At 34.9% G+C, this 16596-nt stretch overlaps 1 protein-coding gene across 14 annotated transcripts in view; it reads left to right on the plus strand.

The window, feature by feature from the left end:
- PTPRK (protein tyrosine phosphatase receptor type K) overlaps positions 1 to 16596 on the plus strand; it is a 504015-nt gene that overhangs the window by 314063 nt on the left and 173356 nt on the right. For all 14 annotated transcript variants that reach the window (XM_019729449.3, XM_019729452.3, XM_074333559.2 and 11 more), the window contains exon 7: positions 7449 to 7742. In XM_019729449.3, the coding sequence (XP_019585008.1) occupies positions 7449 to 7742 (294 nt within the window). The remainder of the gene's footprint in view (positions 1 to 7448; positions 7743 to 16596) is intronic.

The raw sequence follows: 16596 nt of genomic DNA on the forward strand, positions 1-16596 counted from the left end.
TCTTCTTTTTCCTGACTGCCTTGAGGATTCTTTCTTTGTAATTGATTGACAGCTTCCATACAATGTCCCTTGGAGAAGGCCTGTTGGGGTTGAGGTAATTAGGTGTTCTATTTTCTTCTTGGATTCGAAGATTCACTTCTTTCCACAATTTTGGGAATTTCTCATCGACTATTTGTTTGAATATACTCTCTGTTCCCTTCTCTGTTTCTTCTCCTTCTGGTATGCCCATTATTCTTATATTGCTCTTTCTGATGGAGTCAGAAAGTTCTTATAGAGTTCTTTCATTTCTTTTAAGTCTCATGTCTCTTCTTCCATTGGTGTCGTTTCCAGATTTCTATCTTTGATGTCACTGATTGTTCCCTCCATCTGGTCAACTCTACTACCTAAGCTGGCTATTTCATCCTTCATTCCTTTTATTGAGTTCTTAATCTCCAGAAATTCTATTTGGTTATTTTTTCAGATTCCAATATCCTTGGTAAAATATTCATTTTGTTCTTTGATTGTGTTTCGGAGTTCATTAAACTACCTGTCTGTGTTTTCTGGCATCTCGTTGGGTTTTTTCAGAACTGCAATCTTGAGTTCTCTGTTATTTAAATCACATATTTCCATATCTTTAAGTTCACTTTCTGGAGACTTTTTATTTTCTTTCTGAGCTCTCTTGTTGCCTTGTTTATTCATCACTATTAATTACTTATTATTTCTCTTCCTAGACATCTACAGAAGTGGGTTTTGCAACAGGCTGATAGAAAGATGTCTTTCGTTTGTTTCCCAGTAGGTCTTGGTAGAATGTTTTATTTTCTCTGTAAATGCAGCCTTTTATTCTCTCTCACACTGTAGTGTTATGTTTTTTCTGCACTATTCTAGCTTCTGACACAATAAGGGGATTCCCTGGAAGGTGGGCTTCTCCTCTGAGAACAGTTGGCCTTGGTCATATGGCACAACCTCTGTGAGGGAATGTGGAGAGCTTCTGAGGTTCCAAAACTCTTCCTGCCCCAGATTCAGAGCCTGTGTCCTTCAGCAGCTCTGTTTACTCCTGCAGGGATCCATCCAGATAGGTGGGGACAGGGGCTGGAGGGTTGTGAGAGGTAGCCAGAGCAATGGCAGCGACCACCACCACACCTGGTCCTGCTTCCACAGCTTCCTCCCCTTTGCCGGAACTAGTTGGGCTGTGAATCTCTGCGGTCCACAGTTCTTAGAACTGCAAATATTCTGTTCTTTTGATCTGACACTGCTACTGTTCAGCTTTTAGCACTGGGCAGGTAGGGGCGGGGCGAACTCTGGGAGGGAAGAGAGGGGGCAGCTAGTCTCAGTGCCTAAAGCTTCTGTTCTCTGTGGCAGTGAGGGCTTATACCTACGTTTTCAGCCTTCTTCCCTTAGTCTTTGCTCCGAGGTCTCTACCGTGAGCATTGGGTTCAGCCGTGTTATATGCTGTCCCCTCAGCCCTGTGGGCCATAGACAGAGTCCTAGCAGTCTGAGTTCTTCCCTCTCCCACAGCTGCGGTAGTTCCAGGATGCAGCAAGCTCAGAGCACTGAGCTAGGTCTGAGTCCTGGCTCCGTCTCTGTACTTCTCCCTTCCCACCTCCCCTGCTCACACAATTTGCCCACCTTTAGGTGAATTCAGTAATGGGTCTCTTCGTCTTGCCTGTCTGCTGTGCAGAGAATCTTTTGTGGAGTTATAGTTTTTTCAATTTGTTTTAAATTCCAGGGGAGATTTTCAGAGGCTCACCTCAAGCCGCTATTTTTATGAGGTCCTCCATGGTGTTTTTCCTTGTTATTTTCTATATAGATTATTATGTCATTTGCAAAAAGGGAGGTTTATTTTTTTCTTGTCAATCTGCATGTCTTTTATTTCCCTTTTTGCCTTACTGTGCTGGCTTGGATTTCCAGCTCTATGTTGAATAAGAGTTGTGAGAGCAGATATTCTTGCCATATGTATTAGTTTCTTGTGGAGGCTATAACAAAGTACCACAAACTTGGTTGCTTAGAACAACAGAAATCTCTCACAATTCTGAAGGACAGAAGTATGAAATCAGTTTCACTGAGTTGTAATGGAGGTGTTGGCAGGACTGTGCACTCTCTGGAGACCCTAGGGGAGAATCTGTTCCTTGCCTCTTCCAGTTTCTGGTGACTTTGGTATTCTTTGGCTTGTGCCATATAACTCCAGTCTCTAAAAACAGCATCTTCAAATCTCTCTGCTCCATTTTCACATATGTTCTCCTCTGTTCTGCTGGATTTAAGTTAAGGGTCTTGAGAAAGTGAGAGTGTCTTGGATGATCTATGTAGGTCCTAAATGCAATTACAAGTGTCCTTGTGTGAGTAAGTAAGAGGTAGAGGGAAATTTGAGTACAGGGAAAACAGGAGAAAGCAGTGTTAGCAATGAGATGGAGATTAAAGTGGTGTGACAGCAAACCAAGGAATACCAACAACCAGCAGATACTGGGAAATGTAAGGATCTGATTCTGCTCTAGAGTCTTTGGAGGAAGTTTGACCTGCTGCCATCTTCATTTCAACCCAGTGATACTGATTTTAAGTATGTGGACTCCAGAACCTTGAGGGAATAAAATTGTATTGTTTTAAACCACAAAGTTTGTGGTAATTTCTTACAGCAGCTACAGTAGACAAATTATTGTTGCCCGCTTCTACAGTGGAGATTTAATCCTGAGATATGTTTTGTCAAGGCCTCTTTGACAAGTAAATAAAACAATTTGGAAGGAGATAGGATTGAGAGGTATTTATATCTTTGGAAAGATTAATGTTGAAGTGTCATTATTCTTATCCTTTATATTTACTTTGTTAACTGACTTTTTCTGGCTTTGTGTCTTCTATTTCTGTTTTGCATTTTATTAATTAACTATATTTTGATATGTGACACATGTCTGTAAAATAGCATTTATAATAGGAATAATTGGACAAGAATATACTTTCATAATGGCTTTTGTTGATTTCAAGACACTTTTAAAAATTATTTGAAATAAAAATAGAAAGCAATTTGAGTGCATAATTGTGATTTTATAATAGGTTTAGCTCTAGAATAATGAGTATAAGTCATTAATTGGAAGTTAATTGGTAACGTCAGCAAAGTTTATCTTGTATTTTGGGTATTGCATGCTTCAGTTGATACCTAGTGTACATTTGGGATTTATTTGCACCACACCTCTGGGTCTGATAGTGTATTCAGTTATGAAGAATATTAATATTTTTTCAGAACAATTACTTGTTCATTTGCTAACTGATTAAAATTCATGCATAATTTATTGAAATGAATAGAGATTTTATAAATAAGCCTCCTGTTCTCAAGGGCCAAAAAACAAAATACATATGCTAATATGAAGCTACTTTTACCTCCAACATAAACAATTTAATATGTGGTGGTATATTAGTCTCATTAATGCTAGGTTTCACTTCTGTTAATCAAGCTGTTAATCAGTGTATGTGCTTCTAAGCCTCTCTGAACATCGCCACAGTTCTAAATATGAGGTACTGCTTTGATTATTGGACTGTCCCTTTTGTTTGTTTGGGCATTAAAATGAGATGTAAAACTGATCAGAGTGAATTGTTGTCCTACTTCAGGACAAGAACCAGGTATCAAACTCATTTTTTCATATAAACAAGACACTAGTGTTGAATATTAATTTTTGGTTTTAAAATTTATGTGCTCTCTGGCAAAAACAAAACAAAGCAACAGAGCATCAAATATAGGGTTTAATGATACATTTAGAAATGTAGAGTGTTTAAATTTTTTAAAACTAATGTCTAGTTTACCAATGAAGAAATTGTAATGCTAAGAAGTTAAATGACATATTCAGGTTTACCCAGATATTAATATCATGTCTGCATTTTTTGAAAGTATCTTCTGACTTTAAGTTTCATGTTCTTTTACATGTCATTTTTTTTTTTTAAAGATTTTATTGGGGAAAGGGAACAGGACTTTATTGGGGAACAGGTGTGTACTGCCAGACCCTTTTTTCCAAGTCAAGTTGTTGTCCTTTCAATCTTAGTTGTGGAGGTTGCCATTCAGCTTCAAGTTGTTGTCCTTTCAGTCTTAGTTGTGGAGGACGCAGCTCAGCTCCAGGTCCAGTTACCATTTCTAGTTGCAAGGTGTGCTGCCCACCATCCCTTACGGGAGTCAAACCGGCAACCTTGTGGTTGAGAGCCCGTACTCCAACCAACTGAGCCATCTGGGAGCTCAGCGGCAGCTCAGCTCAAGGTGCCAAGTTCAATATTAGTTGCAGGGGGCGCTGCCCTCCATCCCTTGTGGGACTTGAGGAGCTGATCCAGCAACCTTGTGGTTGAGAGCCCACTGGCCCATGTGGGAATCGAACCGGCAGCCTTCGGAGTTAGGAACATGGAGCTCTAACCGCCTGAGCCACTGGGCTGGCCCCTATATATCATTTTCTTAAATATAGAAATGATAGAAGAGATAACATGCTTTACTGTTTCACTTGTTTGTAATATGTTGTTTTGTAGCTGAAACCTTTATCTCCCTCTCGTCTCTGCTGCTCTCTTTCGTTTCTTCCTATTTTCTGTGACAATAGTGTGCAGAGTTTTGATGGGTGAGATTTAACATCCAATACATACTCATTAGGTCAGGTTTCAGGATATCCATAAATTTACAGGTTAGCCAAGGTTTATTATTTATAATTTATTGGGGAAATGATTTCATCATACTAAATATAAGACCTCTTCAGGTTATTGTTCAGCTGTAATGTGAGTGAGGCATTGCTGCTCTGGGGAAGAACCCCAGTAAGCTGCAAATTTAGCATCGTTTCCTAGCTAAATTAGTCAGTATATGAGCAATAGGGAATGAAAACAAACATTGCACATATGAGATGACTTAGTTTATTAGCAAAATGCAGACTGCTTAAAATATGTGCCACATTTAAATAGTCTGGGAAGACATTTGCATTTTTTCTATTATATTCATTTCTGTATTTGGTTTCATTTTGGTTTAAGGTTTAGAAAATATATCAACTTTCTTTGCTCTCTGTCTACCAAAACTTTTGTATACTAAAGATATAAAAGATGCTGGACTGGTACAATTTCGTATGAAATGTCGAGCGCTATTTTTCTTTAGCGGATAATTGAAAATTCTAAACTGTGTTTTGGTTTTACCTTACCAAAAGTTTTTCTTTTGTGAGTAACTTCTTAACTGAAATCAGTTGTGAAATTGGAAATAGTTCACCCTCTTCTCAACTTTGAGTATACGAGTATACTGTTCAAACAATTTTCAAGGCATAATTTACAGATTTTGTAGTTAAAGTTTATAAATCAGATGTTATGAACGACTTTTTCAAAGCAATGAAAATAATTCTAAACATAATCATTTTGTATGGTATATATATTATCTTATTTGATCTCAGTTTTGTTTTCACCTTGAACGTGAGCATAGTGAAGGACAAATTCGTATGGTACTACTGATAACTAGTTTTGAAGCAATACCACGTGAGCCATCATTAATCATGGCAATAACTTCATATTCTTCAAATGATTTTGGATTAAAAAAATATTAGTGTAACTTACTAGATAACCCCCCTCAACTGTTATTCTTTATCACAGTATCTGTTTGTTTTCTACATAACTCTCAATTTTAAAGAATGAATTTGAAAAAAATAAATGTTGACTTACTGTTACTATGTTTCTTTTGTCATGTTATGTAAATTCCCAATGCGTAGAACCATGTAGCAATTACCATGTTTCCCCGAAAATAAGACCTAGCTGGACAATCAGCCCTAATGCGTCTTTTGGAGCAAAAATTAACGTAAGACCCAGTCTTATTTTACTATAAGTAAAATAAGACCGGGTATAATATAATATAATATAATTAATATAATGTAATATAATACCTGGTCTTATTTTACTATAATATAAGACCAGGTCTTATATAACATAATATAATATAAGACCAGGTCTTGTTTTAATTTTTGCTCCAAGAGGCACATTAGAGCTAATTGTCTGGCTAGGTCTTATTTTCGGGGAAGCACGGTAGTTTTTGCTCAATAAATATTTGTCATAGTAATTTTGGAGGAAAATTCTTAAAGATATCTAGGCCAACTAGTCTTATCCCTTATGTTAAGATTGTAACTCTGATGTACATAAGATGAAACTATACTTTTATACAATCATGGTTGAAAGACAAATCCTGAGCTACAACTGAAAACCCTTCATTTCCATCTGCATCAGAAGGTAAAACCTGTCTATAGGATTTTGTGCATTGTACCTTATTTTAAGCATGCATTGTCATTAAAATAGAAAATCCAGTTTGTAACATGTTGGCTGTCCTTAACTTCCTTTTATCTGCATTTTATCTAATTCACCAATAATGGGGGAAGGAGGTCATTGTGTAGTTGCATTTAATAGTTCTCCTTTTTATGATTTGTTTTCACACTTAATAAAAAATACCCAAATAACCTTTACAACAATGATTGGGCAGTTACTACTTTATTAAGATTAATAACACTTTGCTTTAAAGTCTTTTGGCCTCCCCAAGAAGTGATCTTCCACACATTTAGAGAAGACTCCACTTGATCATAAGTAGTTAGAACATCTTCATGCAAAGCATTTCCTGTGAACACACCATATGGACAGAGAGAGGGTAGTGGAGGCCTTCATAAAAATCAAATTTCTGCTACATTGTTGCTAAGGAAAAAAGAAAACAATACTCTAATTCATCATTCATCATTTCTCTAAGTTCACACTTTGAAATAATGTTTCCTAAAGTTTTTTTTCAAGCAAATTATCTAAACTATCCAAAACTAATTTGTGGTGACCTGTAACAGTTGAGTTTAATATTTGACGCATGGCCTTATCCCATCTGACTCCCAAAGGCCAGTGTTACGTAGTGATTTGTGATTTTGCCTCGGTGTCAATTTTAATATCTTACACTCTGAGGTGGGTGTGTGGAAACAGGTCAGCACCTGGCATCAGCTTTTGAGTCCTGCTTTGCTGTGTTTTCCTCCTTTTTCACCAGGAGGATCTTTGCAGAAGTATAAAAACAAAGCAAGAACAGAACACTACCTGGCCGTCTTTCATAAATGAAATAATGAGTGATAGCAGTATTCATTAATTTGAAGACTTATAAAGGTCTTAGGGCCTCAAGAAGGTCAAAGATCAACTGTATTCTCTTAGTAGCTAATCAGAGCTACCTGTCTCTAAATATTTTCTCTTTATTTCATTTGTTTACCCTGCTTTTACAAATTTATCTCCTATAGAGGCATGTATATAATAAGAGGAAACTTGTTGTTAAGGGTCATATTCCATCTGTAAAAGTATTTGCTCTTCAAAAGTACCGTTGCCAGGGTCTGCTGATGTCCTGGTTTTCTTTTAAGTATTTATAATGTACTGCTAACTAAATTGTGTATTAAACCTTCAGGCTTTGAGAGATGTTACTATACCTCCATGTGTTTTAGTCTTTTGGATGTTTAATTAGATTGCACATTCCTCTCTCCTAGAACCACCAAGACCCATTGCTCCTCCCCAGCTGCTTGGCGTTGGGCCTACATATTTGCTGATTCAGCTAAATGCCAACTCCATCATTGGCGACGGTCCCATTATCCTGAAAGAAGTGGAGTACCGAATGACGTCAGGTTCCTGGACAGAAACCCATGCAGTCAATGCTCCAACTTACAAATTATGGCATTTGGATCCAGATACTGAATATGAGATCCGCGTTCTACTTACAAGACCTGGTGAAGGTGGAACAGGGCTCCCAGGACCTCCGCTAATTACCAGAACCAAATGTGCAGGTAAGACTGAATAGCAGGACACTCTGCCTAGTGACAAAATCTGGAATAAAACATATAATATACATACACTATTGAAACTTCTAATTCTTTGTTACATGATGGAGTCACACTATTTTAAGAATTTGCTAAATTGTAGCCTCGGTTATTCATGATTAAGGAGCAGTGTGAGTATTACTGTGTATCCACTATCTTGCACATTAGTTTTGTTCAGCTTGCTTATATTCAGCCCAAATCTCTGATAGACGTAGGTGAATGTATTATTGAGAGAGCAAACCTTTGCAGTTTAAGCAAATGCTGAATACCCTGCTACCAAGTGGAAAATGTCTTCCTCGATAATTTTGTTATAGTCAGCGCAGAGGCCGTATCTGATAATACAGATAATAACTGTTACTCTGACCAAGCCGTGATGAGGCAGCTTTCTATTCAGAAAATCCTGTTGTTGAGTTTTACACAAGCGGCTTGACAGCCAGCTGTGAAGCACAGAGAGGCATTCCTGATGTTTTTAAACCTTGTTACTGTCCTCCCTTTGCCTGAAACATAGTGGTGATAATAATAGCATATGGCTAAAACACACAGAAAGAATAAAAAGTGACATAAATAGTAATATATAAACATATATCCTTTTTCCTTATTCTGCCATTGTTGTTATAGTGGAAGAAATTGTTAGCCATTTATTAAAAGCCCCTGGAAAGTTTGATCCTATAACTTACTTAGAGTACATTATTTTAGTGCACTATTTATTTTATTATTGAAAATAGTTTAGTGGTAAAAGACATTTTTTGTGGATCAGGCATTTTGTGCAAACAACTGTAGTTAGCTCATGGATCTATGTGTCTTGAACATTTAATGACTTAGGTTTTGAAAATCGAAAACAAAGACTGTGAGGAACTATGAAAATGTAAATGCCTATTAAAGTCTTATGTTTCTTGAACATCTGTTTAGCATATACAAGATTCTGGGCTTACCTACCAAGAATACTAATCTAAAATCAGAGCAAATCCAAGGCGATTACTTGATATATTGCCATCCTTAAATACTTTTTAATCTGGTTCAATTTTAAATAATATTATTTACATATTATTTGTATGTTTATATATCTTATATATTAATATTGAAAGATTTTCATTAATAGGATGTTTAACTGCTCAACCATTCATCTCAGTCACTAGTCTGAGATTGAGACAATAGAGAGGCTTCTGATTTGCTGATGGGTGTCATACATTGATCCTGTGGCTGAAAGCAGCTTAACCCAGTAGACACTGGGTAAGTCTGCATGGCTCAGCCTAAATCACACGATTTGCTTTTCAAATTATCTGTACAGCTAAATGCTTTCATTCTAGGTACTGTGACGAATTGTTTTTATTGTAGTAGATGAACTTTCTAAGGGAGAGACAAGTTCACTCTACAACCTCACTAGTCAGAGAAACAATTAGAGAAATCATTTAAAGATGAGATAATGTGGAAGGTAAGACATTGTACTCTATCTTTCAAAATGAATATTCCATCCCCCATGCTAACAGAAAATGATGAGCAATGAGATCCATTTTACTGAGGGTATTGCCTACACATTTTCTAATAAAAATTACTTTTTTCCCCCAACATTTAATGTTTACAGGTATATGCAGGTTAAAATAATAAATGTTAGTTTTCTATTCCAGCCATCTTCCTGACTTCCTGTGCCCAAACTTCTTCATTTCTAACATCTCATTTGCCTTCTTAGTCTTTATTTTCATCAAAGTAGACCATTAAAAATTAACAGTACCACACTGTTTTTTGTTAATATAATGTAATTTTTGTTTAACCTAGGAATTATTTGATATTGCTTATTGGTGTGAGGGTTAATGGTGCTTGCAAGTAAATGAGATTTTGTTTTAAAAGTAGTTATGCGTAGTAAGTGGATGAAAACAGCACGTTTACGAGCATTGATTTACCCCTGTTGAATGCTTATGTTCAGGCTCCATATGAAATGCAGTAAAAAGTATGACTAGGAAGTGATTTTAGGTATTTTATTTTAAGAATAATATTATCTGTGTGGGAGGGCAGAAAGTAAAAACAACACTCTCATAACTGCTTTCAAATTTATAAATGCCTTGATATTTTGGAATTATGTTGATTTTTTTTTTTTTTTTTTCCCCTGATTCTTCATTTGAAAAACATTTAATTTGTAGGCTCTGTAGCATAAAGTGGTATCAGGCTCACTCTTAGTTTTACTTGCAACTCTACAAAGTTTATCTGTTTTTAAAACTGTTTTTCACATGTGGTGTGTCTTTGTCATATATGTTTATTAATATATTAATGTCCTTATAAATTGTGTTTGATGCAGGTTTTTATGTTTAACAAAAAGTGCTTATAGGCTAGATGTTTCAGTATATCGTAGATTTGAAGCACCTGGGGTTACTGTTTTATTAGGATTGTGTACTAAACTTGCTCTATTATTACAAAAGGAGGGAAAGCTTATGGAAGTATATATTATAGTAGTTTTTTAAACTATCTCTGAAAAGTTGAAGTTCAATATAACAGAAACATGGAATATCTAAATATAGAGTCCGTATGATTAAAATTGTGATATCTATCTACTTCCCTTCTTCAAGATCCATATCTGTTTCTCCAAATTTAAGATCCTCCAGACTTTACCAGTACCATCAGTGGCCTCATAATTCTTCATAATCTGGGTAAATGATTCTTTTGAAACCCCAAACATAACCTTTAGAGAAGTTTGCATCTAACTCTATTAAATTGTGCAAGCTCTGAATACTGGTTTTACAAATCATTCTATTTTAATCAAGACTTGGAGACTGCCACACTGTAGTTGTCGTGTTGGACCATTAATATCATCTGATTGAATAAATATTGATTATCTTGAAATAGCTATTTTAATATATCCCACATGTAAGGTGACCAAGAAGCCTTAAAAATAAGTATAAAAATTTCTTGGCCCTGCATGTGTCTAATATCAATTTCACATGAATTTCTTGTAAATAATAAAGGAATGGTGACTATTTCCAATTCTCAGAAATTCTTATTTTATTTTGGTGCATCACAGAGAAACAACTTTTTTTGCTATTTAGTACCAATCAAAGAGCAAATTAGTTACAATTTACTATGGTAAGTATTGTGTTTTTAGGTATTTACGCCATTGAAATTTTATTTCTGGCTATCGTTCATTTTTTTTGTCTTGGCAGAAACCTGTCAATAAATAATTTTATAGCAAGTTAATGAAATGGTTTTATTTATGTGTGTCAGTGAGTAAATTTTATATTTCTACATGCAAATGTAAATTTTCATAGTTAAGTATTGATTAGTACTGTTTTATAATCAACATATGAAGTTAATCTATCGTATTTTATTTTCACATCAATCCTCTGAGTTAGATACACTACTATCCCAATTTTGTGGCTCGTGAATCAAAGATTCAGGAAAAACAAAACAGAACAATGACTTGTCTAACATCAGACAACTTGGCAGCTGGGGCAAAAACCAATTTTCTGAAAACTGGTTTTTACTTGAAAAGTGAATTCTTTCCCCTTTCTCCTACTATAGTGGATTTTTCCCCCTTTCAGAATAGTATAGCTGGAATAAATGGCAGTACAATAGGTAAAATCTGGGAGTGCTATACATTTTTAAAAATAGTACCTGCACGGCTAACTTGTTACCTGGAAACACACAGCTTTATGTTTGCAACTTCACTTTTATTGAGAGTGTAATTTATTAACATGCTTAACACTCAAGTATAGGCTATGTGTTAAATATTTTAAACAGTTAAATTATTAAAAAAGGTTTTACTTTTTACTTTCTCCAACCTAGTTGCAAAAGCTATTTTTTTGTTTTCTTTCTAAAGTATCTTACAATCATTTGGTGACTTCAATTACCTGTGTCAGGGTCTCTCAAGTTAGGAGTGGTGGTAAGTGCAGCCTGTGGTGGCTGACCCATGTTATTGTTCACATAATGCTTCTTCAGGCATTTTATAAATTAAAAAAAAAAAGGAGGTGCAAATGTGAAATGGTCTTAAATGGGAAGTAATTCAAAAACTCCATTGAACAAAGCAAGTATGCTGTGTGTGTCTGTTTCCTCTGGGTATAGCATCTGGTATCGAAGCTAAGAAAATACAGTTTCTCTTTCTGTTATTAAACAGAAGTAAAATATGCCATCATCAGAAATTGTCTGCATTGCATGCTTTGGCAATCGCATGTTAAAATTGCTCTTTTATATTGTCTTATGCTTCTGGGTAACCCATTGTGGGACTGCTTTATGATTAACTGACATTTTAGCAGCATCTCCCTCATAGGGAAGGTCAAGAGTTCAGGGTGTCCAGAATGTAATATATTTACACAATTGGGAAAACTACTTTATACTCTTATATGGAAGTTCAATGCTCCTGGCACTTTTTAGTGAAACATGTAGATCTATGAAGCAGTGAAAAGGAAAGTGTCTAATTTTAAATGTAAACATTTACTAAAAATGCATCTTTCTCTCCTAAATTCAAAATTGAAGAACTAAACAATACAAAACTCAGACTTATACCAGAAACCACAAGGTGAGGAATTAAATTTTGGCCTTATGGCTACAGCTTCATCAGCAAAATGGAACCATGTATCGATTTTTACAGCGGTCTAAGATAGTTATCAATCACGAAGACGAGGTATCATTGAAACCCAGCCTTGAGGTTAAAAGAAAATGAACAACTTTTGTAAGAACTGGTATGGTTTAACAGTGTAAGGATGACATACTGTTTGTTTTAAATTGAAGGCTTATATCAAAACTTGTTTTAAAAATTTTTGAAATATATTAATTTCATGTATATGATCTTCATGTGCCTTCTTTATGTTTTTGAGCAAGAATTTAAAAAGACAATACTAATATTTTGAAGTAAGACCAAAAAAAAGTACCTAAAGATAAAAATCTATAAGAAAAGTAATGGAAACCAGTTCTTCAATTTTATTAAAAACCTGAAAGAAAAAACTTTTTTTTTACATTTTTCTTTTTAGTGAGTAACAACCTGATTTTGGTCTTCAGATTCCGTGGAGACTATTTCAGTTTGAATGACATTTATTTATTCAGGGGGAAAAACAAACAAACATGTTTCTTGGCTTCTTTCTTTGTTAACAACACTGGGTTCCATACTAGGTCTTCAAAATTATACAAGCAAAATGCCTGGCACTTAAGTCCCTAATAGTCACCAAGGACAGACCTATCAAGAAAGAGTAAAATGCAAAGTGTTAGGGAAGTTAGAAGAAACTGGTTTTTAAGGGAATGTTTTAGATAAGCTGTGCCCAGGAAAGGGCTGGATCTTAAGCTAGATCTTAAAAATCAACTGAGTTTTGACAGCAGGCAAGAATAGAAATTGAATTAAAAACAGAGATAACCACTTGTTTAACCCAGTAGTAAACATTGCCGATGATTTGGGGGTTCTGAAAATAGATGGAGTATTGGTTACCTCTGGGCTGTGGTAGAATTGAGGCTGCAGGTGGAATGTGACAAGGTCTTATGTGATACAGGCTGTTGTGTTTAAGAAGCAGACTAACATTACTAGATTTGCTTTTAGAAACATCATCCCATCTGTGTGGAAGGTGAGTTAGAGCTAAGGAAAAGCTGAGGCAGAGAGACCATGAAAAAATGCTTATAATAATTTTAAAAAGTATATTGGCTATAATCTTCTCTACAGTATATCTCTCATTTTTTATCAGAAACAGGACATGTGTAAATTCCTGGAAAATATTGTCATTCCTAATAATCATTAAAGGATTTTAAAGACAATTTACAGGTGTGATCTAACTTACTTTGTTGTTTGATTTATTTTTTCAAGTATGTGCATTTTCCAATATCATTAATACATATGCAAAACCCATGATATAACACATTTTAGAGAAAACTATGAAAGATTAGAGAGGAATTCAGGAGCTACTGTGTATATCATGGGACATTTATTTATTCCATAAATTTCATTGAGGGTCAAAGTTGTTTACATTGCCACATTTAGGACAGAAGATAATAAGACAGGATTCCTGATATAATAAAAAAACAAAGTACTTTGGAAACCCAGAGATGAGAGGGATAATTTCTGACCAAAAACTAATTTTCCCAAGCAATATGTTTGAAAACAGTGTTAACCTTTCTTTTCTGAACACGGCTGGATTCACACTTCTGTGGAAGAAACCCATAGCCTTATCCCTGATTACTTAAATGTGAAATAATGCATGAAACAATGTGCAGCCAGTTGTCACCATAAGAATGATTTGCCATCTCTCTTTCTTTTCCAACAACACATAGGGAAACTACATGCACAGACGGAGGTATTAAGTGAAAAATATAATTCATATTTTAATTTAAATCATCAAATTACTTTGTTTGGTTTGTTTGAATTCTCTGGGGTTCGTGGATTATAGAAATGTTATTTTACATTTCTATGGAGTCTATATATTCTAAATTTCCGTGGGGAGAGAGAGTGAGATGGGGGAGGCAGTGTTAACCCTGCTAATGGTCTATAATGCTAGGAACTCCTAGCATAAGACTCATGAAAGTTGAACAAACATAAAAATTATCTTTCCTACTACGTTTTTTGATTTTCACCTCAAGCATGGGTTGTACCAGTAACCATACATAGAGTTCATGGAATATTTCCTTGTAAGGGACATGATTAGTAGTAATTAATTGAGTGGGGTTGCTTTGAGCTTCAAATTGTCTTCTTCTGACTTAGTTTGTTTGTAGATACTAGCTAGCATTTGGTAACCAGTAAAAATGACTCTATTTTTATTTATCCCTAGCACTTTACCACAAGTGGAGTCTGTTAATGATATAATTCAGTACTCTTTTTATTGGCTTCATTTGTATTTATTGAATTTTGCATACTACAATAAAGCTGACAGGTGGAAATAATTTGAATAACAACATCAGTCCCATTAAACATCCTGGATTTTCTGTATGGTCCTAGGTCTCTTATTTGGTACCAGGAAATAGGAATAAAAATAAAATTATATATTAATAATGTCTTACAAGATAGCATTGGAGTGTCTGAAGAAGAAAATGATTTATACAGGATTTAAAAAGCTATGAATCAAGATATCAAACACTAAGGGAAGTGTTAATTATGAAGACCATTTTACGAGACTCAACCTGTGAGCATCAGACCTCTTGATGGTGCCATCAAGCTTACATGGGTGCACAGACTGTCCATTTTTACTTCCATTTTATTCAGAGAATCCACCTCTGGTTTCAATTGTCACTCCCTGTTTTTATTTTTTTCCTCTTATTCAATTATAATTTATTTTCGTTGCTTTGGAATTAGAAAGAAAACTCTTAAATCAGGCTCTGGCAAAAAGAAAAAAGAAAGCAGTCACATTTTCTTGGCTAAGAGTACTGATTAATGATAATTCTTGAAACTCACTTATCCAGACCCATCCGAGTTATAATTAGCATTTTTAGAGAATGTTGGTCACTCTGTACAATTTTTTGAATTGAAGAAATGAGTTTATAAAAATATTGTATTTTCATCGTTTAACTTTTAATTAACTTAAATCTGAAGATGGAATAATGATCTTAGACTATCACTTTCTGGTCTTTATCTTTCTTCGAGATACGGCCTTATTATAGCTAATATGTTGTCGGGATGAGTCTTCATTCTTTTTTCTCCATCAGCCTGTATATAAACTGCAGAGCGGAAAAAAACATTCAAAGAAAAGAGATAATGAGTAAATTCTCAAGTGTTGTTAGTTCTCTTAAACTTTGTGAACTCCATAAAATCTTCCAAGGGCAGAAATCCATGTCTTTTATGTCACCGTAAGCAAGATCTGTTCAAATTCAGCTGTCACTACATATGACATGGCCTAGAAATCATTGAGTGATGTTTATTTTCATCTTCTCAGCCAAATTATGTAGGTGAAGTTTGAGTTTAACTAACTCATCATTCATTCTCTGGCTTTGTTGTTGTTTCCCACCCCTAATGTAGTCCTTCACAGTAAAGGAGTAATTAAACAATCAGAAAGAACAGTTTATCTTTACCTGTCACTTACTTTGTTTTTAAGTAGGCTCTGTATTCTGTTATGTTATATCCACCCCTCAAAATATACCAACATCATGTTTTTATACTAATGTTACATATGAATCTACAATATTTTATTGTTGAAACGGGGGAGGGGGCGTGTGTGTGTGTGTGGTTATCAGTCTCTCTTTTAACAGTATTTGTAGAAGGAGAGTGAAATAATTCATGTGCCAATTAGGTATTTCTGTAAGTCAAGAGCACCTAAAACACTTGTTCATGATTCAGGGTATCGTTTATTGATACACATAATTCTTTGCTGTAAGTTTTTTCTGTTCTAAGATAGACCTTGCAGGTAAATGAAGGAATGGATGTCTAGTTGTGAAATATAAATGGCATTCATCTTTGCTTGTTTACATGCTTCGTTCATTTTTAACTTCTTTTTGCCATCCAGTAAATTATAACAATACAGGGAATTTAAGAATATGTTTTACAGGTTTAATTTTCCCAATACTAAATAATATTATTTTAAGCTGTTATTCATTTTATCACCTTTATATGATTGCATTTTAAAGCACAATGCTTTTGGGAAAAACCTAACATAACTTGAAAACAAATTGGTACATTGATAAATTTGTGATTTTTGGACAAATATATTGGAGTTCTCTCTAGTAATTTAAGAACTACAAAATGAGGATAACAATAGCTATTTTTTCACCAGGGAGATGCAGCCTTCATGTGCCATCATTAAATACAATATGCTGTAAGAGCATGGAACTTTTCTCTGTTTAAACAAAAACAATATATTTATATCAGTTTATTAACATAGACTCTATGATGGTTCGGGCCAGGGGTCTTACCTTGATTATTTAGTCAATGAAT

The sequence above is a fragment of the Rhinolophus sinicus genome, chromosome 2, assembly GCF_057876585.1.
Source record: "Rhinolophus sinicus isolate RSI-liver-muscle chromosome 2, RSI-T2T, whole genome shotgun sequence".
Lineage (NCBI taxonomy): Eukaryota > Metazoa > Chordata > Mammalia > Chiroptera > Rhinolophidae > Rhinolophus > Rhinolophus sinicus.